This window comes from Taurulus bubalis (genome assembly GCF_910589615.1).
Source record: "Taurulus bubalis genome assembly, chromosome: 3".
Taxonomy (NCBI): Eukaryota; Metazoa; Chordata; class Actinopteri; order Perciformes; family Cottidae; genus Taurulus; species Taurulus bubalis.
The window spans coordinates 35,036,352-35,059,435 of NC_136591.1; the positions used below are offsets into that span (position 1 = coordinate 35,036,352).

At 44.9% G+C, this 23,084-nt stretch overlaps 1 protein-coding gene and 1 pseudogene across 2 annotated transcripts in view; both read left to right on the forward strand.

Moving 5' to 3' along the window:
* fynb (FYN proto-oncogene, Src family tyrosine kinase b) overlaps positions 1 to 19,174 on the forward strand; it is a 37,204-nt gene extending 18,030 nt beyond the window's left edge. Inside the window, exons 3-12 of the mRNA XM_079216253.1 lie at positions 875 to 971; positions 5,772 to 5,870; positions 6,297 to 6,400; positions 6,606 to 6,755; positions 9,924 to 10,088; positions 12,318 to 12,497; positions 14,054 to 14,130; positions 15,187 to 15,340; positions 16,861 to 16,992; positions 17,660 to 19,174. Coding sequence (XP_079072379.1) covers positions 875 to 971; positions 5,772 to 5,870; positions 6,297 to 6,400; positions 6,606 to 6,755; positions 9,924 to 10,088; positions 12,318 to 12,497; positions 14,054 to 14,130; positions 15,187 to 15,340; positions 16,861 to 16,992; positions 17,660 to 17,868 — 1,367 coding nt within the window. The 3' untranslated portion in view covers positions 17,869 to 19,174. The remainder of the gene's footprint in view (positions 1 to 874; positions 972 to 5,771; positions 5,871 to 6,296; positions 6,401 to 6,605; positions 6,756 to 9,923; positions 10,089 to 12,317; positions 12,498 to 14,053; positions 14,131 to 15,186; positions 15,341 to 16,860; positions 16,993 to 17,659) is intronic.
* A 1,531-nt stretch (positions 19,175 to 20,705) lies between these two features.
* Positions 20,706 to 22,805, forward strand: LOC306734437 (putative G-protein coupled receptor 139; annotated as a pseudogene). The gene is made up of 2 exons: positions 20,706 to 20,850; positions 21,763 to 22,805. The product of its transcript is annotated as a putative G-protein coupled receptor 139 (transcript).
* Positions 22,806 to 23,084: the final 279 nt, after the last annotated feature.

A 23,084-nucleotide genomic window follows, 5' to 3' on the forward strand; every position in this document is an offset into this window, starting at 1 on the left:
TTGCTGGCAAAGAGCTTAGCGTCTTATTCAGTTGTTAGAAAGTGAATCCACTCGCAGGCGGAGCTCTCAAACTACTATGTGACCCTCTAACCCCAATTAAAAGTAAGCCAGAATGAATGATTCATCTTTTCAGAGTGTAATTTTACATTTTTGTGTTCACTCAATTGAAGCCGTAATGAGATGAGAGCCGTATTAACTGGTTTAGTTCGTCCCCGGGGATCCTGCGAGTGTATATATATCTTTACAAAACGTTCCCCCTGCTGTTTCTCTGTCGTCTCCTAATCATGGACTATTTGCTCTATTTTGATGTTCTACCCGGGCACGCCTGAAAGGGAAGTTTAACAGTTTGAGTGTTTCTCCACCTCCCATCTTCATTTGTATTGTTATCCTCCCGCAAGCGAGCGATGAGCTGTGAGAGAAGGGCCGCTGTGAGACCTCGCTGGGATTGAAGGTGAAATCAGGAGGATTAACGGAGGGCGATGTGGGAGAGGAGATAAGACTCGGTGGGAGAGGGGAAGGTGGCTTCAGGTTACTTTGTGAGAACAATTCTGCAAAGGTTCTTCTGCTGAGGCCAGGAAGGCCCGCCAGACAACTTTCCCGCTAATTTCTCCTCCGTTCCGCACAGATGCTACTCTTCTACCGACGTCACATGTGAACACGTCGTGGATTGCACTTGAACCCCCGGCCTTGGCAATTTTATCGCGGGGGCATGAAACCCTTGGCGAAGCATTTTAGTTTTCTTCATCTACGCTTGTTCTGGGCGGGTCAGGGGCCAATGGACCCTTTTGACCAAACATCTTTGACGGGCGTGGGATCTAATGCTAAGCTTTGTTCTCTCCCGCTGACGCTGTGTTTCTCCCCCCCCTCCCTGCAGGAGTCACCCTCTTCGTGGCACTTTACGACTACGAGGCGCGGACGGAGGACGACCTCACCTTCAGGAAAGGAGAGCGGTTCCAGATCATCAACAGCACGTAAGTCAACTCTGGGTGAAAGTGGCAGCTCGTAAGTGGGAGAAAAACAAATAAGTGTTTGGGTTTCTTACTCTGGAGCAAAATAAATCCACCAACCAGGGAGCCCCAATATTGCCAACTGAATACATTTACACATGAAAGAAAAGTGCAGAGGGTGCAAAGCATTTGAAATGAGGCAAAAGCGGTGGCTCGAGCATGCAGCGTGACAACGAGCAGTAAACACCGTTTATTTAAGGGGAGCAGTGGTGTTCCTGGAAGATGTCCCTCTGAGCTTGACTGGGAGGGTCCGCTACATCCACAGTCCTTCCAGCTCAGCAGAAATGCAGATGTACTGTGTGTGCGTGTGCATGCGTATGCGTGTATCTGTCCGTGCATTCCAGCTCTTAACCATCGTGGCCTCGGCTTGCAGATTCATATTTTGTTTCCGTCTGCATGAGGCTGCTTGGAGCTGCCTCTGTTTGTTTGGGTGTTCTGGAGCGCTGCAGTGACACATGTGGGGTGGAGGGGGGGGTTGATTGATTTCGGACGCAGAAACTTTTTATTTTCCGGAGCGGTAGTAGATAATAGTAGCTAAGTAATAATGTTGAAAAAAAACTTTTACAAAAAAATTATTGATTTGTTATACTTTTTTTGGCCATTGATACTTTGCTTACATTAGCTGATTCCCCTATCATTATCTATTTATAGATAGATAGATAGATAGATAGATAGATAGATAGATAGATAGATAGATAGATAGATAGATAGATAGATAATGAAAAGCAAATGACATGATAAAGAGGAAATGACATGTCAAGCAACACAATTCAACGTGTATGAAGAAGAAAAAAAAAATCCACAATAATAGATGAAAAATGAATAAATAATTGCCAATGCATGTGAGAAATCCAGCACAAACTGTGCTTTCACACCAAAATACAGTGTTTCAACTATAAAAATATGAATGCTGTTATGGCTCTCTACCATATATGGCTGCCTAAATCACCTCAGCCTTTGGTCCAGGGGGCCGGCCTTCCTCCTCGCGGCCACACCCAGTCAGCATCCTGTCTCAGCCGCCGCCTCACACATTCCACCACACACCTCGAGGCCCCTGCCGGGCCTCAGCCGCGAGCAGGACGACACCCTCTTCCTCTCCTCTCTCCTCCTCCCTATGCTCCTCAGCAGGGGCCAGACATCTTCACCCCCTCCTCCCTCTCCTCCATCTCTTCCTCTCCACCTCCGTCGTCCGCCCACGTCTCTCTGCTTCCACCACCCTGGAGCGTTTTGGACTGGGCGTCTTCCTCCAGCCGGCCACACTGACCCCTGCTGGACAAAGGCGGTAAAAGGCTGGAGGGAAAATCCTCCTGTCAGAGCTTTGCAGGAAGTGGTTGACAGATGCCCACAAGCAGGAGGCGGTAGGCGGGCGGCACCATAGATCCCAGCCTCGGCTGACAAAAGGCGCTCTTTTTTGTTTTGTTTCATGAGTCTGCAAGCGGCTCCTGTTTTTACCAAACGCCAAAATAAATGTCGGTCGACACGGACCCTGCGTTTAATTATTCTTTCATCAGCAGTCACCACGGGGAGAGAGGATCTGGAGACGGGAGGGAGGCTCTTTGTTTACTCTTTGTCGTAGTTTTTTTCTGTGTGTGTGTGTGGCAGAGCAGAGTTGGTTTTGTGGAGGTTTGTTTCTGGCAGCGGGACGGGTCATGACCCCGCCCCGCCCCCGTCTGCTTATGTCTCTCCCATGGCTCCACCATAAAACAAATGCCCACGCAAAACACATCCTCTCGCTCCAGCATACTTTTCCCCGGAGAAGAAGCAGGCCGATATTCGGGACTCCATCTCCCCCCTGAGGAATATCCTCCGCGAAACAAAGGGAAGCGGACCTGGGATGTCGTCCCTAGGCGATCTCCCCCCATCATGGCTTTATTCAGCACAAATAAAGGCACGCTCCTCTCCTCCCCCCTTCCTCCACTCCCTTGTCTCTTTCTCCTTCTTTAGCAACCCTCTCAAATCCCCTTTTTGGTGCGTAAAGGATGGGATTGAATCGTGCACAATGTGCCAGAGAGACGTTGTCAAAGCACGGGAAAGTGGTGGGGGGGAGGACATGAGTTATTGTGCATTCACGTGTAAGCATCTGTAATGACGGCAAACCACTACCGCTATCTGTCCCTTAAGACAGCCAGAGACTGGTGTGTGTGTGTGTGTGTGTGTGTGTGTGTGTGTGTGTGTGTGTGTGTGTGTGTGTGTGTGTGTGAAGAAGAGTGGAGGAAAGAAGAAGGAAACATGGGGTTTGTAGGACTGTGATAAAACATAAATGGATGGAAAAACTCCCTCAGCTTGGCTACTGCCTTATTCACTTCTACTTTGCTGAAGGGATATTATTTATGATCTATATTTTGTTTACTTGTCAGAGAATCCCATGGAAAGAGCAAAACCAATAAAGCATTTCTCTCGATACTTTCCCATTTTCCATCTGTGGCACTCAGACCCATACGTTGCCAAAGAAGATTCTTACAATTATATAGCTTCTTTTGTTCCTAGTTATTATCTGAAGCTGCTGGCCACTGTATTCTTAGCAAATTGTTCTCAAACAGGAGGATAAAGTGCATTTGTCTGGGACTAGTTTCAGCTGCGGATTAATACACAATTCCCTGTATTTCCAGCAGCGGAGCAGGATGGTTCATATTTTTTTTTTAAAAGAAAGAAAAGGAAAACTTATGTGGAAATGCCAGAGAAACAATTAAATGAAATGTACGCTTGGCTGAGGTGGAAAAGTCGGTGTGTCGATGAATGCAACGTGTGCAATAGAAACTCCTAATATTTTAAGATGAAATCATTTTCACAAAACAGAAATGGAAAGTTTTCTGGGAATTTGTTTGGCATGTACGATACTTTTGGATGGAAACTTGACTAGTGTTTGCAGGATCAAGAGGAAGCACCTGATGCATGGTATTCATCTCTTTTATATATATATCTCAATATAGTGGATATTAAAATGCGTTCCGTTCCATGCATTTTAACATTGAGAAAGATCCGTTTCTCATGGTAATCTACCCCAAATGAATGTGGCCAAATAAACTGAATCTGCATTTTTTTTTTTATTGAGATCTATGAGGAAGGTGGAAGTGTGGTGAATAGCGTGGGAATATGAAAGGAAGAAAAGGTGAAATATAAGAAATGTGAGGTGGAGTGAATGAACCAATGAAAGGAGTCTGAGGCGCAGTGAGGGTCGGATGGGTTAGAGAGGAAGAGATGCACAGAGGACATCAGAGAGGCACTACTGGCTGTGTGCATGTCCAGGCTGAGAGGTCTCTAAGGAGCCGCTCCTCCTCTTCCTTACCTTTCACCTCCTAGACATCTAGCAGGCGGCCTCTTTCAACGCAGACAAACTTCAGTTTGTGTCACAAACGGCTCAGACGGCACACACCAGCTGGCTCAAACTCTGAAATCTTTTTATTCAGTCAGGCTGTTGTTAGCCTAGCTTAGCAGTGTAGGGAGTAGCCTCTATCGAGCAAAAGTTCCAATTTCATTCAAGCTTATTCATTTTGTCCAATCATTTCATCTCTCTAATATTTCCCATCAATTCCCATAGACTTGACTAGTACAGAGTACAAAGTACAGGGCGTGTTTAGCCTAGCTTAGCATGAAGACTGGAAGCAGGGGCAAAAGGCTAGCTTAGCTAGGCCCGAAATGAATAAATACTCCTTCCAGGGCCTCTGAGGGTTAGGGTATACAGTAGATACGATTTTATCTTTTCAATAATTCATTTTTAGAGAACAGTTTGTTTTATGTTGAAAGTAAACACTATCAGATTCATAGATATGTGTATATTACAAGCTAAACATATAATTGCCCTAAACTGGAGGGTTGATGGCCCAATAATTGGTATGTGGGTTAAAGAAATGGCCTCAAACATGTCAATGGAAAAGATGGCGTATATTGTTAGACGTAAACAAAATGTTTTTGATAATATCTGGGGACCTTTTAGGTATTTCTTAAGGCATAATACAAATGTTGGTGACTTGCTTCAGCAAGAACAGGCTCAGGGGGAGTAGGACAACTGTCTGATTACATACAGTGTACATTGACTAGTAGGAAAAACAACAACAAAAAACACCCATTATTCAGTTTGTAAAGTATATTTTTATGTTTCTTTTTATTATCTGTTTTTAATTTAACTATTATTTACTTTATTTTTATGGGAGGGGGAAGAGGGGGAAAATGTCTGCTGTGTATTGTTTTGTTGATATTCAATTTGATGTGACTTGCAGACTGAAAATCAATAAATACATTGTTAAAAAAAAAAGAAAGTACACACTGAAGTGACAATTATACTTAATTTAATAGCCATTGCACTGTTGTTGTCGTTGATTGTTGATTGTCTCGCCTAACGTCTCTTCTCTAATGTACGCACCTTCCGCCTAGAAAAATTCCTGGAAACATTCCTGGAAAATAAACGGTTTGTGATTCTGATGAAAGCAAATCATAAGTATTCCGGCAACAACTTAAGTTCCTCCTGACTGGTCCTTCTTGATTCCTCTCAACTCGTACAGCGTTGACATTTGTTCCTACGTTTTTATTACGGGTGGCTGCCGGGCTTTTCTACCGCCACTTTCCTCCCTACGGGCTCACTTGACCTATACGTTTTCCACATGGAGCAGCGTTAAGGGAGCATGTCGAACTCAAGCTGTGCTTTGATTGTTCAGTGGCACGGAGACCATGCCCGCTCGTATGAAATCAAGTGTATTAATGTACTTCTACGGTTTCTTCTCCCGCTCCTTTCTCCCACTCATGTCTCTCTCTCTCTCTCTCTCTTAGTGAAGGGGACTGGTGGGATGCTCGCTCGCTCACCACCGGTGGCAGTGGCTACATTCCCAGTAATTACGTGGCTCCGGTGGACTCCATCCAGGCAGAGGAGTAAGTAGTGTGTAGTGTGTGTGTGTGTGTGTGTGTGTGTGTGTGGGGGCGCTCCCCAGAGAGCCACTGGTTCAGGACTAGTGACTTTCATCTCGAATGTGCTCTGAAGTAGCTGGAGATTAGTGTGCGCAGGGCCTGCCGACTGACTGCCGCACACGTGCAGACTTTAATCTGACATATGACGGCAAGGACATAAAAGTATTCTTAAACTCCCTCACATCTGTAAACGAATAAGAAAGGCAGTATTAGAATAACTGCTGTGCATGTCTTAGGGCAAAGCAGGGAGCAGGAAAAAGCTTTCTAACATCTGCAGCTTTGAGCAGCTTTCTTTTGCACTTGTGGGTTTTTCTCAGGGCTTTCAGGTAACAACCTCTTCTTGCACACCGTTGAGTCTCAATGATAACATGTCGTCTCCTGCGTTTGCAGCTGGTACTTTGGTAAACTGGGCCGCAAGGACGCGGAGAGGCAGCTGCAGTCCACCGGCAACCCTCGAGGAACCTATCTCATCCGGGAGAGTGAAACCACAAAGGGTAAAACCACACAGGCTGATGTGTGCTTATAAAACAAAACAAGGAGGGAAAAAACAACAGAACCGTAATGCTTTTTGAGTGGCAACCGAATTGTTTCAGGTCCTTAAAGTGAGCGCTGAATGCTTGGTCAGATTCTTGTTAGATTATTCTTTAATTCGACGCTGTACTCTCTCTCTCTCTCTCTCTCTCCCCGCACTCCCTCCAGGTGCCTTCTCCTTGTCCATACGGGACTGGGACGATGTGAAAGGTGACCACGTCAAGCATTATAAGATCCGCAAGCTGGACAGTGGCGGCTACTACATCACCACAAGGGCTCAGTTTGACACGCTGCCGCAGCTGGTCCAGCACTACTCAGGTACAAAACACTTGGACTGCTTTTATATCGAGACGGGAATTTTAATGTTTTGCTTGATTTTAGGACTTCCACCTTAGCAATGCTATACAATACTACTATTTTAGTTTGTAGAGGTAAATGCGATACATTCCAGTTCATGTTCGGACTTATTCTGATTAATTTTTTAGTAACCTGTGATTTTAAGGACTTCATTTTAGGATGCATATTGTGTACTATCATTCACTTTTGGATGCATCCTTGTTACCTTTTAGGACATATTCTGGTTCATTTAAAAGACATATTCCAGTTAATGTAATCGTGTTCACTTCAGGATTTATCCTTGTTATTTTTTATTCTGGAAAGGAGCAGAGGAGAAACTACAGAAATTGCAGACATAAAGGCTGAGTAAATATCCAGCAGTAAAGATACAGACATGATGTCTGCAAATTTAAAAAACACAAAGCCTCAAAACATGTGATGTTCACTTGGAGCAGCTTATAACCTGCAGCACTGAAAGAATATGGTATGCACATTAGCCTAAAAACCACCGAGGCTGCCCCTCAGTGGTCGGGCTGCCATACGGCCCATGAAGCGTCGCCCACTTTCCATTAACAGAGGGAAACAGACGGGCGTTGCCATGGAGAGATGCGTTAGCGCCGCGGGCCCCTTTTGCACGAGCCCAAACAGCAACGTCAAAGTCTTCTCCTCTGCCCAGTGTCCGTTTCCTTGAATCGATCCAGAAAGCATTCGGCAGACACCGTTACACCCTAATTGCATCGGGCCTGCCACCACATTTTTTAGCACAGAGGAATAAAAGGTGGCACTTAGACCCCGGGGTGCAAGTCGGCCGAAATGGAAACCTACTCGACGTCACATTCGTTATTTATATAGATTCGCCACAGTGTTATATGGAAACATGATGTCATCGTGAAAAGGGAACTTATTTCGAGACTCGTGTGCATCATGTTATCCAGATGTGCCGCTGACACGCACACATTTGATAATCTGATTTACAGGATGAGATGTGATTATTGCCCCTAGCTTTTCTTCTATTGCCTAGTGGTTTTCCTCTTGGTTCACTCTGTTCTCATTTGCTTACTCTAGGGAGTAGCGATGACGATGTGTTCCTGTGTTCTCATTCGTCGCCATGTTCCGTTTCACAGCTCTCATCCTGTGTCCCGCTCACTGAGAAACGAATATTTGTTTCCCCCCCCCCCCCCCCCCCGTCGCTCTTTGATTCGCTCATTAACGAAACGACGTTTAATCCCTAAAATCAACACCGCGACATCCCCGCCATTTATTCACCAAAGTCCCAGATGGAGTACGGCGCCGACGACGCGCCTTCGCTAATAACCGAGACTCTTTTCAGGCCCTGTGCTTTCATTGCTTTCTGCTTTCTGCTTTCCTCGGCTTTCCTCTCTCTTTAAAGCGCTAAAGAGCATATCTGGAAAAAATGTGCTGTAGCTGTTTGTCGGATGCGGCTGAAGCGACGCGAAAGGCCTTAAGAATCGAGATTATGTAATATTAGAAAGAACAAGTAGCCCATTCATCCTCTTACAAATAAAAGGTTGAATTCATAGGCAATAGAGCAGCCATGTAGACATGATAACAATTACTTAAAAAAGTCAAAATGTAATAAAAATGTTGACTCATTTTCTCATAATAATGTCTTACGAAGTCTAGTTTAGGAGATAGGAAGTCACATTTTTTAGAAAGCAATTGCACATCAAAATGTTCACAATTTATCTCCTCAATTGACCGACATTGAACTAGTAAGTCCTGGTGAAAACTGGTGCAGTCAATGTCCATCAAGTCTTTGTCCCCGGGTTGGACCAGTGGCTGTTGTTAAACTACCACTTGGCGGCGCCAAAGTTAGAAACGTCAGACAAAATCTGGTTTAGCGAGTTGAATAATTGCACTGACAGATTCTTCGGAAAAAAAAGCTTTCATTGTGGAGTAATGGATGGGATGTATTGACTCTGATCAAAGGCATCATTTGAAGCTTCCAAGCCTGTATAGGAAATGCTGCCTGTCTGGATGCGTGCTGTGCGGCTACATCGACAGCGTTTACGACGGCCAGCAGGGCGAACATCGAGCTGTATTGACGTCTGAGTGGAGCCGCTGAGGCAGCAGCCGGGCGACCCAGATGGGCTTTGATGGTCAAGTTGTAGGTCGAACAACCCCCACGGGACGGGGGCCTTTATCTCGCATTTACTGCCTCGTGCAAACAACCTGGGGCCTTATCGCTTGCAGCGGATGGGAGGTACCAATGGAAACTCTGCCCGTAATCCACTGGCTTAATCAATCGCAGGCAAACATGAGAGCTTCCTCCAGAGTAAGAGTTGTTTGATTTCGTGACACAGGGAACACGGTGTCATCGGCTAAAGTGGCAAGCATTCGCGGCCGCAGAGGATCGAAATGGGAGCAGCTGGGGCGCCACTTGGTGACCTAAACAAGCACGGCCCTCCCCGTGTTTAACCACAACTGTGATGTCCATTTCCCAGATGAGGGATCAGCGATCTCTTTGCGCAAATTACCGTCATTATCGCAAAGTGTACGCGAGTCGTAGATGCCATTAACCAAAGTGGGCCTTAACACAGGGCCGTGCTTTTTCTATGACCCCACACCTTTTGCTTTGGTTCTCCAGTTTAACAGTAATATGAGTTATTGGTGAGGAAGCTAGCACTGATATAGTCAGAATTTCTATTTTTTACTTTTTTATTAAGCCACTGAAGCAATTTTGTGTTTTACAGTCAATAGGGTCTCACTAGGGTCCGATTTAAAAAATCTGTCTAAATCTGTGCAGAAGAGAACTTTCTAAAATCCAAAAGTACTGAATCCTACACATGTCTGAAAAATACCCATACTATGTTTTTAAACCCCCAGTTTTTAACGCAGGCTTTCCTTAAGAGATTTGTAGATTCCAAGCCCAAAGAAGAAAGAAAACAAACATGACATCATTAAAATAATCCTGATGACGTCACTATGGATCATGGAGACCACATTAGACTGATTTCTGCTGGATGGCCTGACCTGAGAGCAGCCTGATGTTCAGCTGGCTCTTCGTCCTCCTTGTGTTGCTTTGAGGGTTTCTCCGCTCTCCTGCAGAGCGCTCTGCTAACGCTCTCCACGTCTCTGTCTATGCTCTTATCTGTGCATCGCCTTGCGGGGGTGGGGGGCCGCGTGCAGACCGAGCCGCCGGGCTCTGCTGTCGCTTGGTGGTTCCCTGCCACAAAGGGATGCCTCGCCTCGCCGACCTGTCCGTTAAAACCAAAGACGTGTGGGAGATCCCGCGGGAGTCGCTGCAGCTCATCAAGCGGCTCGGGAACGGGCAGTTTGGGGAGGTCTGGATGGGTACGGATCCAGTCGCCTCCGGAAGATGAGGGCCGCATGGAAGGGGCCGAGCCAAGCCAGCAGAGACACCAGACTGAGTCCAAAACAACAAGCAAATAATCTGGCCTGGGAAGGGAGGGGATGAAATGAGAAAATGGGGCAGGAAATCACGATAATTCTCAGTTTGGGGCTTTTGCAGGGAAATGCTTTGGGTTTCTGACCCCTCCCTTCCAAAAGCATCTGTAAAAAGCATCCAATGTGTCAGGAGACTCTGCTCTAACGGTCTGGAGATGGCTCCCTTCCATGTCCCTCACTGCATGTTACTCTCCCCAGTAGTTAACCCTGTGTGCCTTGCCTTCCCTCCCCATGTAGAGAGTGCGGATGGTTTGTGCTTTAATTTAACGAGCGTGTGTGTGAACAACATCCCTGACACTATGGGCTTGAGTCATGATGCCTGGGAGATCAGCAGAGACGCACTTGAGTTGGAAGTAAAGCTGGGGACGGGATGTTTTGCTGATGTGTTTTACGGTAAGGAAAATCCCCCCACACCCCCCAAAAAGTACCCTACCTGTCTTCTAAAATTCTATAGTGTGGCAAGAAATAATTTGACATTTCGTGAACTAATTGGAGATGAAAGCAGTTACTTTCTTATCCCTTTCCAGCATTCCTGCAGGATTTGTTTTGCAAAACATAATCCATGAAAATAAACTTTTGAAAATCAGTTCTTATGCATAAATACAAATTTCTACTTTTCTGTTATTTCCAGTAATTAAATTGAGTGCAGCATTGAGGGCGGTATGGAACTCCAAAATGGTCAATATTAAGACTGTGTTTTTCCTTTTCACAAAGTTCTAACATGTTAGCAATGGAAACACCGTCAGAGTGAACAAAGCAACAAAGCTTCTAAATGACTTTGGTGTTTGCGTCGTTACTCTTGTGAACAAAAGCTAATTGATTGAAGGCCAATTTAAGGAGAGAAAAACATCTTCTGCTCTCGCTAACATATCTGTTTTGTAAATGATGTATCCTGTGACCTCTTAAAGTATTTTAGTATTTGGTTTCATGGCATTACAAGCTACTGTGTGCTTCTTATCGAGGGTATATATCTTGTCCTGCTTGCAAAACAAACTAGCAAACAAGGCTACATTGCTGATAAGCTAGTGAGCTGTAGCACTTACCCACTAAACACAGTGGTTCTACTGCTAATAAAACACTGACATTAGCTTGTTGGTTTCTGGCACAGGTTTGTCTACATTATGTCCCCAGGCTCCTGTCAATCAAACACAATACTTTGTCCCTGGTGTGTAGAAGATCATTATGTATATTTATTCTCTTCAGTAACGAACAAAATCTTCACTCACCGGAAAGGTTTGAGGAATTTATTGAATAATTTTACTATTTACATGTTCAACTCTCTTCGTTTATTTAATATCCTGTTATTTAGTTTGGGACATTTTGGGCTTCCATACTGCAGAACATGAGGGTGCGCATTCTTATCATAATCTAGCTGGACAGATACTGAGCACAGGGCTTCTCCCAGATGACCCCCAGCCTCTGGGATCCTAAAACCAGCCACCAGGTGACCGTCCCCCGCTCAGCTGCATCACTAAAGAAGCCCACGCCCCCCCAAACACACGGACAGTAGACCACATGTCAGTTGACGTGCTCTGCGCTCCCTTTGGGGTCACTACTAATATCCCTTTACCCAGTACTGACACAGAATGAGATAATGGAGTAGCACTTTATTGGAGTGATTACAGTGATCCGTATATCTTATGATGCCCGCTCTGACACGGAGGCAGTGCACATTGGTGGCATGGCCGTGCTGCGTTGCAGTAACTGGCATGCAGCCGGCGAGGAGCTTAGGTGCTCGCCTTTTGTTAATCATCCTACAAAGGATTATGTGCTCCCGTGTTGGCGCATTGTGGCTCTCAAAGCCCCGCTGGATCCCTCTCCTGGCTTTTTAAAAGCCATTTCAAATCAAGGTCCAGTCTAAATCTAAACCCATTTAATTATCCTCCAGCACAACCTCCGTGCATGAGAATTACAGTCGAGCGGATTCTCTTATTGTCTCCTGATCTCATTCTGTGCTGCATGTTGAGCACGTTGTAATTTCGAGGGAAGACTCGACCCCTCAGCCGCCGATCTTCTCTTCAGGTCAGCCGGCCGGGGTTGGCAAGTCTGACTTTGACGCGATGTGATTTGAATATGAATGTTTTGATGACACCAGCTTGTGTGCGCGTGTGCCAGGAACGTGGAACGGCACCACCAAGGTGGCGGTGAAGACTCTGAAGCCCGGCACCATGTCCCCCGAGTCCTTCCTGGAGGAAGCTCAGATCATGAAGAAGCTCCGCCACGACAAGCTGGTGCAGCTCTACGCCGTGGTGTCCGAGGAGCCCATTTACATCGTCACAGAGTACATGGGCCAAGGTACACACACACACATACACTACAGGCATGAACACAGGTCTTTGCTAAAGCATTCAGCCCCAATAACAGAACCGTGGCAAGAACTGAAATTAAAACAAGACCCAATTTGTGAGGTAGCACTCAATTACACAAGAGTCTCGAGCTGAGGCCTGAACCTGCACCTTTTAAGAGCCCAACTCGATAAGTCCCAGCTAAATTTGAGACCTGAATCTGACTTTGGGTCCTGAAGCTATGTGTTTGCTCTCTGCATATAGCTCTTCAGGCTAATGCAACACTTTGGATACACTCGGTCTCTCCCTGTATTTGCCGACGGGCTTCATGTATCCACTGACAGCACATGGATACAGGCAGAGAGGAAGACATGCATTGTCTCTGATGGTTTTAGGTGGAACGTTTCACATATGGTTCTACATACAACCATTTATGTTGGGTTGTAGGTAGAACCCTCTGAAATGGTCCCAGGAAGCAAAAAGGGTCTCCTATGGGGACAAGACGAAGAACCCAATGTGTTTCACGTAAGCACCTTTAACGGTCTGTCTGTCGCATTGAGTTAGACCAGTGGAAGTGGGAGAGGAAAGGTTGTTCATTTAGATGTAAGGGATTCATCTTTCTGGTAAGCATTTATAAAGGTAAAGCTCATGAAATGTTGAAAATGGAAAGGGTTCAGCCTCTTGTAAGCATGAATGTGCTTCATAAATTTAGCAAAGAGTTCCAATCTACACATTAGATGTTAATGTTTGTGTCCGAAAACATTTGTAATCATCCTCTGACGACCATGAATGTGCTCATGAATGCAGTGTTTGTAGACAGACTGACAGCTCTGCTGCTTGTGGAGCATAAACATGAACAGGCTTGGTCTCAGCTTTGTTTTTGAGTGGCCACAAAAGCAAAAATAACATACAATAGCCCAGTAAAATGTGCAAAATGGTTTAAATCTACAGCACTGCTATATTTATGTACTGGATTTGGTCCTAGTATGTATTTAAGCATATGGCCCTTTTATATTTTGACCAAAGGGGTTTTTGTTTCATTGCAGTCAGAATAATGGAGATGGTAGACTCTTTGTTTCAAAGAGACTGGAGATGATTACGGCCTTCGAAACAATCGTCCAAAAAAACACTGCAATTCAGAAAGCCCACAAGAAAGAGCCGTGGACGCACATTAAACACCAGAGAACACAAGGATGGAAACTTTAATGAGCATCGCTGTGTCTGTTGCATGCAGAGGCTGTCACATCTGGGTCAGCTCATTGAGTTGAGGAAGGGAATGCGTTTTCAAAAAGCCAGAGGGAAATCTCACGAATGTCAAAAGTATTTCCGGTGGTTTCCCAATCCTGTATTTTCCTTCTAACTCAGAGTATACAGCGGAAGTGAACGGACACATTACAAGACAGCTGTCAGATTATTGCTCGCGGTTGGTAATTTGCCAAATAAAAAAATGGTTGGGCAATAGGGCCACCACTGATTCACTGATGGGTATCAGACGTGTGGTTTGCTTCGTCAGTGTTGTGTGTGTGTTCTCGGACTGACGGCAGACGTGTGTTTGTGTCGCTGTAGGAAGCATGCTGGAATTCTTGAAGGACGGAGAAGGACGAGGGTTGAAGCTGCCGAACCTGGTGGACATGGCGTCGCAGGTACACAAAAAACACAAGAACACAAAAGACCGGTTTCTGGTGCACGACAGTAACAGGAATAGTGGACAGAAAAACTCATTCAGAACCTTTGGAAACATAATTAAATGTACTTTTAACACCTCAGGCTTGTATTAGAGACCGGCAGTATATTTCATTACATTTATTTAGATGCCTCCCTGTTTTATAATTTGGTGCAGTATTAATTTGCTAGGGCTGCAACAAACCATTATTTTCATTAATAATAATAATTTACAGTTTATTTTCTCTATTATGGGATATCTTGAAAATGTCTCTTCGAATTTCCCTTCAACCCAAGGTGACGTATCCACAATTCTGGTGGCCAAAGCCCAAATATAAAAAAAAATCTAAAATATTTAGTATAAAATCATATATGACCAAATGTAAAATCCTCCCAAAATAGCTGGCAATTAATACAAAAAATACATCTTGAACAGAAATGCTGACCTGAAGAAGAAATGATTTTTGGTTGCTTTAACCGCCATCAATGAAAGACAACACAGAGATTTATATTAAAAGTCTTCCAGCACCTCAAAGGACATCACACTTAACTCGTCTGGTAGGCTTTTAATTTAAAACATGTGCTAAAGAAAACACACATTTCTACCTTTTAGGCAATATATTAAGTATTATAGTAGAGCATCTTATTTTGACCCCAAAAAGTTCAGCAGGTAATAAATCTACTGTAATAGGAATTAAACTTTCATGAACATGAAAAAACCACAGAGGTATTTATTATGTATGCATGTTGAATGGGAATTATCTGTCTGAGCTATAACTGCCATCAACTATTTCTAAAGCCCAAGGGCATACGGGAGGTTTGTATTCCTCAACGTAACCTCTATCTCTTCTCCTGCTCTGAATCACTTGCCGACAGATCTTCTTTGTTGGATTGACATGTTTTCTCTCCCAGACAACATGTATGCACTTTTTTTTAATGCGCTTCAAAGTTGCACACAAAGTAGTACTTTTCTCTGCACGAAGAGGCAAACTCCCATTCAGCAGTAAACATTCCCACGCTGGCGTTCTCGGCTCCAGGTGGCGGCGGGCATGGCCTACATCGAGAGGATGAACTACATCCACAGAGACCTGCGCTCCGCTAACATCCTGGTGGGAGACAACCAGGTGTGCAAGATCGCCGACTTCGGCCTGGCCAGGCTCATCGAGGACAACGAATACACGGCTCGGCAAGGTAAGGCTTCCCACACACACACAATGTTAATAAATGCACGTGGTGCACGCGTGACTGCATTAGGTCATGGAGGAAATTCTCTGAGCGGGGGAGAACGGCCAAATGTGCAAAAACGCCCACATGAAAATGACACGGCAAACAGTCAGTCAGCTGTGGAGCGACCTGAGTCGTCTCCAAGTGATTTGCTCACTGTAACAGAAAGGAGATATGAATGTTATTCTACTATGGACCACTGAAGCTGCCTAATCAGACCAGATGAGCTGTTTTCTCTTCAGTCCATCTTATTTTCATTATTTTGGTCATTAAGTCGGCTGAAGAGATATGCAGAGTTCAAAAGGTTCATTCATTGCCTTGGAAATAGGATAAAACATTCTCTGTGTGCACTTCCAGGATGTCTTTGTGGGCTTCGTCGGTAGACGGAGTTGCTCGGTTGTCATGACGATTCCATTCGCTAATGATAAAATCTTGTGTAGGAAGTTGTAGAAAGTGAGATGTGTTTTCTGATTAAAAAAAAAAAAAACAGATATAGGTGCAATGTAAATACTGTGAAAGAATCCCAAATGAAACTCATTCCACGGAGAGATGCACACGGCCCGTATTCAGAAACCCTTCTCTTAAAGAGACATGCGCCTAAAACGGAGAGAGTGAAGACAGTTGAATCCAGACAGGCGGTAAGAGGAAAATAATGTGTTTTTTGAACAGTAAATCGTCTAAATATGTTCAAATTGGAAGCCAAAATGTCCAGCCGGGGACCTTGATCTCTCCCCTTATGCTGTCTTCAGTCGCCAACACCGAGATCTGTTTCTTGTCTGGATCATTTATTTAATCGAGTGTAGACAGCGTTAGAAGTATTGGTCGTCCCCCAGTATACCGTGAGTGCTGGTGAGCTTGAGGTCGCAACAGCTGTTCCTGTTGATGCAGTTTGTCCGTGCTCATAAAAATCATTTTTTAAGAATTGTTCTTCTCCCTCTGACACATGAAGTCATTTTGCCGCGCAGATGTTTTTGAAGCTGTGCTTTGAAAAGTAAAACCTTTTTTTTACAGATGGCAGATGCTGAAAGTTGTCATTCAGCCTCTCATGACCCAACGTTAGAGTGGTTGTAATTAACGTTGGAACTTCTTTTCCGTTGAGTAGCTTTAAAGACAATTGCATGTATATCTGACGAGGTAATAATACCTCCAGTACACCAGAATGTATTTTAGGTACTTGCAGGCACACCGAGCCGCCATAGTTTTGTCAGTTATTGCACAATATCTGGACGTGACGGGCCGATACAGTACCTGAAATGACACAGATGATATCAGAGTGTCTCTCCTCAGATTCAGGGATGGTTTAGTTTTTTTGTGGTGTGAAACTTTATGGAAATATAAAGGGGAAACTGACATAAATCTGCATCCTTGTCATTACATTTGATTTACAGGCTTGACAGCAAAACCGTTGCACTGTTTATTTGTCACGAGGCCTTGACACTTCCCCACTGGAAGTTGGTGACGCTTCTTTCATTTCTGCTCTCCTGCAGGCGCAAAGTTCCCCATCAAGTGGACCGCCCCGGAGGCTGCGCTGTACGGGAAGTTCACCATCAAGTCGGACGTGTGGTCGTTCGGCATCTTGCTGACGGAGCTGGTCACCAAGGGGCGGGTGCCTTACCCAGGTGAGTGGAGTGGGGGGGGGGGGGGGAGGGGGGGGGGGTAAACAGACCAGAGGCTCGGCAAGGCCGTCGCTTTCACCTTGAGACCATTTGGGACGCGTCGATAAAGAGGCCTGATAAGAACAGAGCTCTCCTGTGTGTAACCGGGAGTCGTTAACAAAACAAACACAGCTTTTCTTTCCATGGCAACAGGCCCCTCATGCCGTTTATTGAATTAAAAGGTTTCTTTAATGCTTGGGTAACCTTCCTTTCTCTGCCAGTGTGAGACAACACTTAATTACTGCTGCTCGCCTGTGGGACAACTGCATTTCAGACAGAAACTTATACTGAAAGCAGAAGGCGGGGGGCAGTGTACTCTCAGCTCTACGCTGGGAGGGAAACACATGCTAGTCCAGATGGGGCTGGTGGGCTGAGGAAGGGTTAGCACGCAATGAGCTGAGGGGAGCGGCAGCCTGCTGACAGATGTGTTGGCACGCTGCAGACCCCCACCATCCACTGACTGTAGATCAGTACAATTCAACAAGCCCACTTCAACAAAAAAAACACCCAAACGATGGGTTCAGGAAACGATTTGTCCCAAAAGGTCACCCAGAGGAAAGCAGCCGGCCTCACATGGATCCGTTTCAGGGTCAGCACTTTCGTCACCTTGCTTGTGTGTTTTCTCCTCCAGGCATGAACAACCGCGAGGTGCTGGAGCAGGTGGAGCGGGGCTACCGGATGCCGTGCCCGCAGGACTGCCCCATCTCGCTGCACGAGCTGATGCTGCAGTGCTGGAAGAAGGACGCCGAGGAGCGGCCCACCTTCGAGTACCTACAAGCCTTCCTGGAGGACTACTTCACGGCCACCGAGCCTCAGTACCAACCCGGGGACAACCTCTAGGCCCCTCCCCCCTTGGGCTGGGGCCAGGACTGGGGCCAGGACTGGCCAGATCAGCGCTGTTACAAAAACTCTGGAGCCTTCCCAGCCAGGCCTTTTTTTTTTCTTTTCTATTTTTTTTTCTTTTCGAGATCTGTACAGCTTCCTCCAGCTCAAAAACAAAACCCCCCCTCCGTCTCTGACACGCCCTCTAGTGTGTGAACTCGGCGAATGCCATAATTTGGGAGGTTACGGACAGAGTTAACCGGGATCGTGATAATGCAATGTATTCAGTGTAAATAAGAAAGGCTTGTTTTCAGTTTATTTGTTTGCTTTAAGATTTTTATTTTCTCCTGCACAAAAGTAATATGAAAATAATGCAAATGATGAAGGCAAACGAAGAGAACCATTTCCGAGCAGGCACAGTTCATCTGCACGTGTATTATACCGTAGCTCCTGTATTATTTTCTAGAGATCGGATCGGAAGCCTCCATATATATTTTTTTCTAATTTTCCATAATGTGTAAAAAAAAATACAAATCTAACCCAGATTATTGCTTTATTCTTAGTAGTATTCCAGCAACTTGAGACGAGCATGACGCAGTCCTCCATCAGCCTTTTCTTCCTTTTTCTGCTCATGCACCCCACCGAGCTTTGCACAGAGTTGCCGTACGGCTCTTTTAAAGGTTCTTTTACAAATGATACATGTCACATGTTTTTGTAAATTACAGCCGAGCGTGTAAGGATTTTTTAAACATATCCCTCCTCGCTTCTAATTTTGAGAAAAAAACGTGTTGCTTTTGTTTAACTGGAAGAGAGAACGTTAATTTAAGAAGAGTATGTGTGTCTTATTTGAGCCATTTGAGGTGTTTTTTTGGACATTTTTCATTTTTTATCCACTCGAGCACGCCGCCGACCTGCAGCTGAACCTGGACCAGCTTACTCACTTCTTCTTTTATGTTTTCCTGACACGGTTCTAGTCGATCAGTCTTTGAGTCTTTACAGAGGGTTTTTACAGAGTATGTTTTTATTTAACCTTTTTTTTAATAAGTGATCCCTTAAGAAGTCCGAACTGTATGATCAGAGGAAGCTTTGGGGCCAACTGATATTGCAATTTGAGATGAGATGTGAAAGATTTTAAGGGTTAATTTCACAAAAATCCAGAAAATCTGAAACACAGATGGTTTCGTGGCCAATGGAAAAATGTTTTAGTCGTACAGATAATTGCTTTTACGTGTCGCTAACTTCCCTTCTTTCTATTTTTCCATTCTCTTTTTTTTTTACATAAGTTGTTTTGTTTATTCAGTGACTTGGCGTTTGGAATTCAGAAAAGAACAATAAACATTTTACACTCTTTCCACGACACTTCCTTTTCCTCATGCCAGTGTTTGTACGCTTCAGCTTGTGTGTGTGTGTGTGTGTGTGTGTGTGTGTGTGTGTGTGTGTGTGAGTGTGAGTGTGAGAGAGAGTGAATGGTGTGTTAAAGTACATTTTGAATCCTAAGTATTACATTAATAATGCCTTTAGTTGATACTGTACTTTAGTGGTGCAAATACCTTAATGAATGGGCATTTAAAATAATACCAAGCCTGACTGAAGGTGAACCTGGTACTTTTGGGGGTCAGGGGCCCCTCAGTGTAGTAGTTTCCCAACAGCTGGAAGATTTGTAACACAAACCTTTTCAGTGTTTATTTATTTTACTTCTTCGAGAAATCTTTCTTTCCTTCCCGTGAATTTCTTTTCAGTTGCAACTGACCAGTGTGGAAAAAAAACAACCCGTGACCTGAGGAACAGAATCGATTCTCGGATCGATAAGGCGGCGGCTCGCTGGCTAGAAGCCCTATAAAACTGATGAGTTTGAACTTTGCACCACAAGTGATTGAAGAAACATCCCCGAAAAGAGAAGCTCAAACGACTTGTGTTAATTTGTGTTTCTTTCTGTGCTAACTTGTAGTCATCACTGAGTATCTCAAGACCAGCTGTAGGTCAGGTGGTGTGACTCCCTCCTCCTGAGGCAGCAGCTGGAGCCGTCTCATCCACCCCTCCTCATATCGCTCATATTGTCCTTGATGAGACACAACTTCTGTGACACCTTCATAGCCATATAGAACACAGCACGGAGGATCTGCAGATACCAGGTATGTCTGCTTTTACCCTTTTGTTCTGTTGGTTCAGGTTTTTAAAAAGTTTAGCTTTCCTTCAGAAAAGGTTTTTAATGATAAGTAAGCCTCAATAAAACAATCATTAGACAAGAGAGCTATAGGGATATGTGTGTGATCAACAATGGATTAGTGTACTGTTAAAAAATGAAACACCTTTGTACAGAACCCTCCACTGCTTCCTTCTCCTCCGACTCCCCGGTGAGACCCGCCCTAAAGCAGGCCGATCAGCTTTCATCCGTGATTTTATTGTGAGTCATGAATGGCTCACTTTTGACCCGAATCAAGTTATTTTTACTAGTTGAACCAAAAAAAATCAAATAAAACTATGAGGTGTGCAAACAAATAAGCTAAAGCGGTATAATGGCATGATTTACAACCAGAAGTAAATCAAATACAAATTATAGTTTGGATCCATATCCAAAGTTAAATTTATAATGTTGTCGTAGGTTTTCTTTTTCTCCCTGACTTCACATTGCACATTTGAGTCGTTGCAGTGATAATTGTAATCACAGCATCGCATTCATGAAGGTGACGTTTAATTTCATGCCACTTTCACCGAAATAGGTGGTAAGTAGTTCAAAGTAATAGAAGCTCTACAGCTCCAGTGCTTTAAAGCGTTTAAAAAAAAAGTTCTAATCTGCGACAAAGCCCCTCACCTTTGTTTGTCTACTGTCACTCCTCTTCTCCTGTACCTCTATAATGGCTTTATTGCAGGTATTAGCATGTGAGCCGTTGCCTGGCTGTGAATGAACTATGGAGGAAGCCAACGTCACCGTCTTCTCCACCGTCCTCATCACCATTCAGAAGATCTACTACCCTTTGCTTTGCGTCATGGGCATTCCAGGTTTGTATCTTCTCCCCCATCTTTGGCCGGACAACACTTGCATCGGCTTAATCAGGACATGTGTCATGCGTTTACAGGTTATTGATAACATTATTGTTTAATAATTAGTCCCCTTTTGCTCAATTTGTCCCGTAAATATGGGATACACACTGACATTAAAACCCACATTCAGAGAATAAGGTTGACGCAAGTGTTTAGCTTAGCTTAGCTAGGTCACGCTAAACTGTTAGCCTAACTCTGACGAGCTAAAAATCCACCTAAAGAAACAAACACTGTCTTAGTTACACATTGTATGTTTTTAACATTTACAACTGGAAATACTTCAAATACTTTGTTGGCGATAGCCAATATTCTTTTTATAATTTTCTTTATCTATGTCTAATGTGAAAGCGTCAATCATAAGGCTACATTCTGTTTTAGCATGTTATTAGCAGCTTATTTGTTAGCTATGTGGCTAAGTTGCTAACCTAGCTAAGTGGTTGTGTTAACAAAACCACCTTAGCTAGGTCAAGAAATAATCATTATGGTTGGGCTTAGCATGATAACATAAACTAAGTGAAACATAAACTATATAACATTAGTACGGAAAACAAAGTAACTTAAAAATAGCTCAACTATACTTTGGAACACGATCACTGGTGTCAACCATCATCTAATAATGGTGAAGATGGGTTTACATCGTAGTTACTTGAAAGCCTTGTGCGTCTGTATCAAGGGCTGTGACAAAGGGTCGGTATTTTCCGGTATTTTCCGACCCTGGGGACGAGAAGCGCTTTCAACTTATTTTGCTGCTGCGCCCAAGTGGCCAGAACGCAATCAATGAATGAATTTGTCTGGTATAAAGTCTGTGGCATAAAGTACCACCAGGCGGGCAAATGTATCCATCTGAGAATCAGTGTTCCTGTCTTCCAGCAAACCTCTTCACATTCTACATGATCTGCTTCCATAAATGCGGGATGTCCAACACAGCCATTATTTACCTGAGCTGTCTGGCCGTTGTGGATACCTTCTACCTGGTGTGGGTGATCCTCGTTGACCTGACCCTCACCTTCTGGCTACTGCAGCCCTTCTGGCACTCCCATCCCTGGTGTGGCATCCTGGGCTTCCTGCAGTACGGATCGCTCTACAGCTCCTCCTGGATTGTGGTGGTGTTTACCATCGAGCGCTACCTCGTTCTTCGCAGCACGGCGGCCAAGCAGCACTTCTCCCAGACCCGGGTCACTAAACTGACCTGTGTTGCCATCATCCTGGTTTCGCATCTCGTCTCCGTGCCGCTGGGCTGGATCAACATCGTCACACCAGTCAACCTCACCGTGGACGGGGTGAATATGACGTTGCCCAGGTGTCACTACCGCGATGAGGTGTACACCACAGTTATTGTGTGGATAACTTCCTTCCTCTCAGGGGGAATCCCCATCGTGTTGGTCATCATCTTCAACTACCTCATCGGGCACCATCTGTACCGCGCCACGAACCTCTTCACCAAGGAAGAGCGTCGCGTCATGCATGGGAGGAGCACCAGGGGCATGCTGAGGAGGACCATCCTGCTGCTGGGCACCGTCTCCGTGTCCTTCGTCATCCTCAGCCTGCCCCGCTTTGTCACGTACTGCATCCTGAGGACCAAGCACAACGACGAGAATTTCAACAGGAACGACTACAGCATCCCCATCAATGTGGCCGGAGACTTGGCCAACATGCTGCAGAACCTCAACTCCGCCACCAACTTCCTGCTCTACTGCATGGTCAGCCAGCGCTTCCGACAGGAGCTGGTCCGGATGGTGACGTGTAAGGCGAAGGCCCTCGAGCTGAGCTCCATCCACACCACCATGAAAGTCTTCTCAGTCGCAGATCACAAGGCCTCGCCATCCAGTGGCCCTGTGACTGTGGTGCTCACCAATCTCAAACCGACAGTAGCAAGGACCTGGAAGAATGGACAAGGATCAGACTACTTTTGAAGAGTAGACATTCATCCTTGACCTTGGAAATTGTAGTTTGACAAAAATAATCTCAGATAAGATAAATTCCCCCGGGTGAACACTGTTAGCTCTGTCACCACTGCTTCTGTTTTTTTGCACTGTTCGTACCGTTAGCGCTGTTAGCTTCTAACCGCCGTCACCCTGTGGAGGGCGGTGCTGCGCCAACCCCACAATCACAGATATGCTCTGAATTTAGAATTTAGTTTTTGTTATCAGCCACCGAGCTGAGTAGCTATAGGGTCGGCTATGATGGTCAGT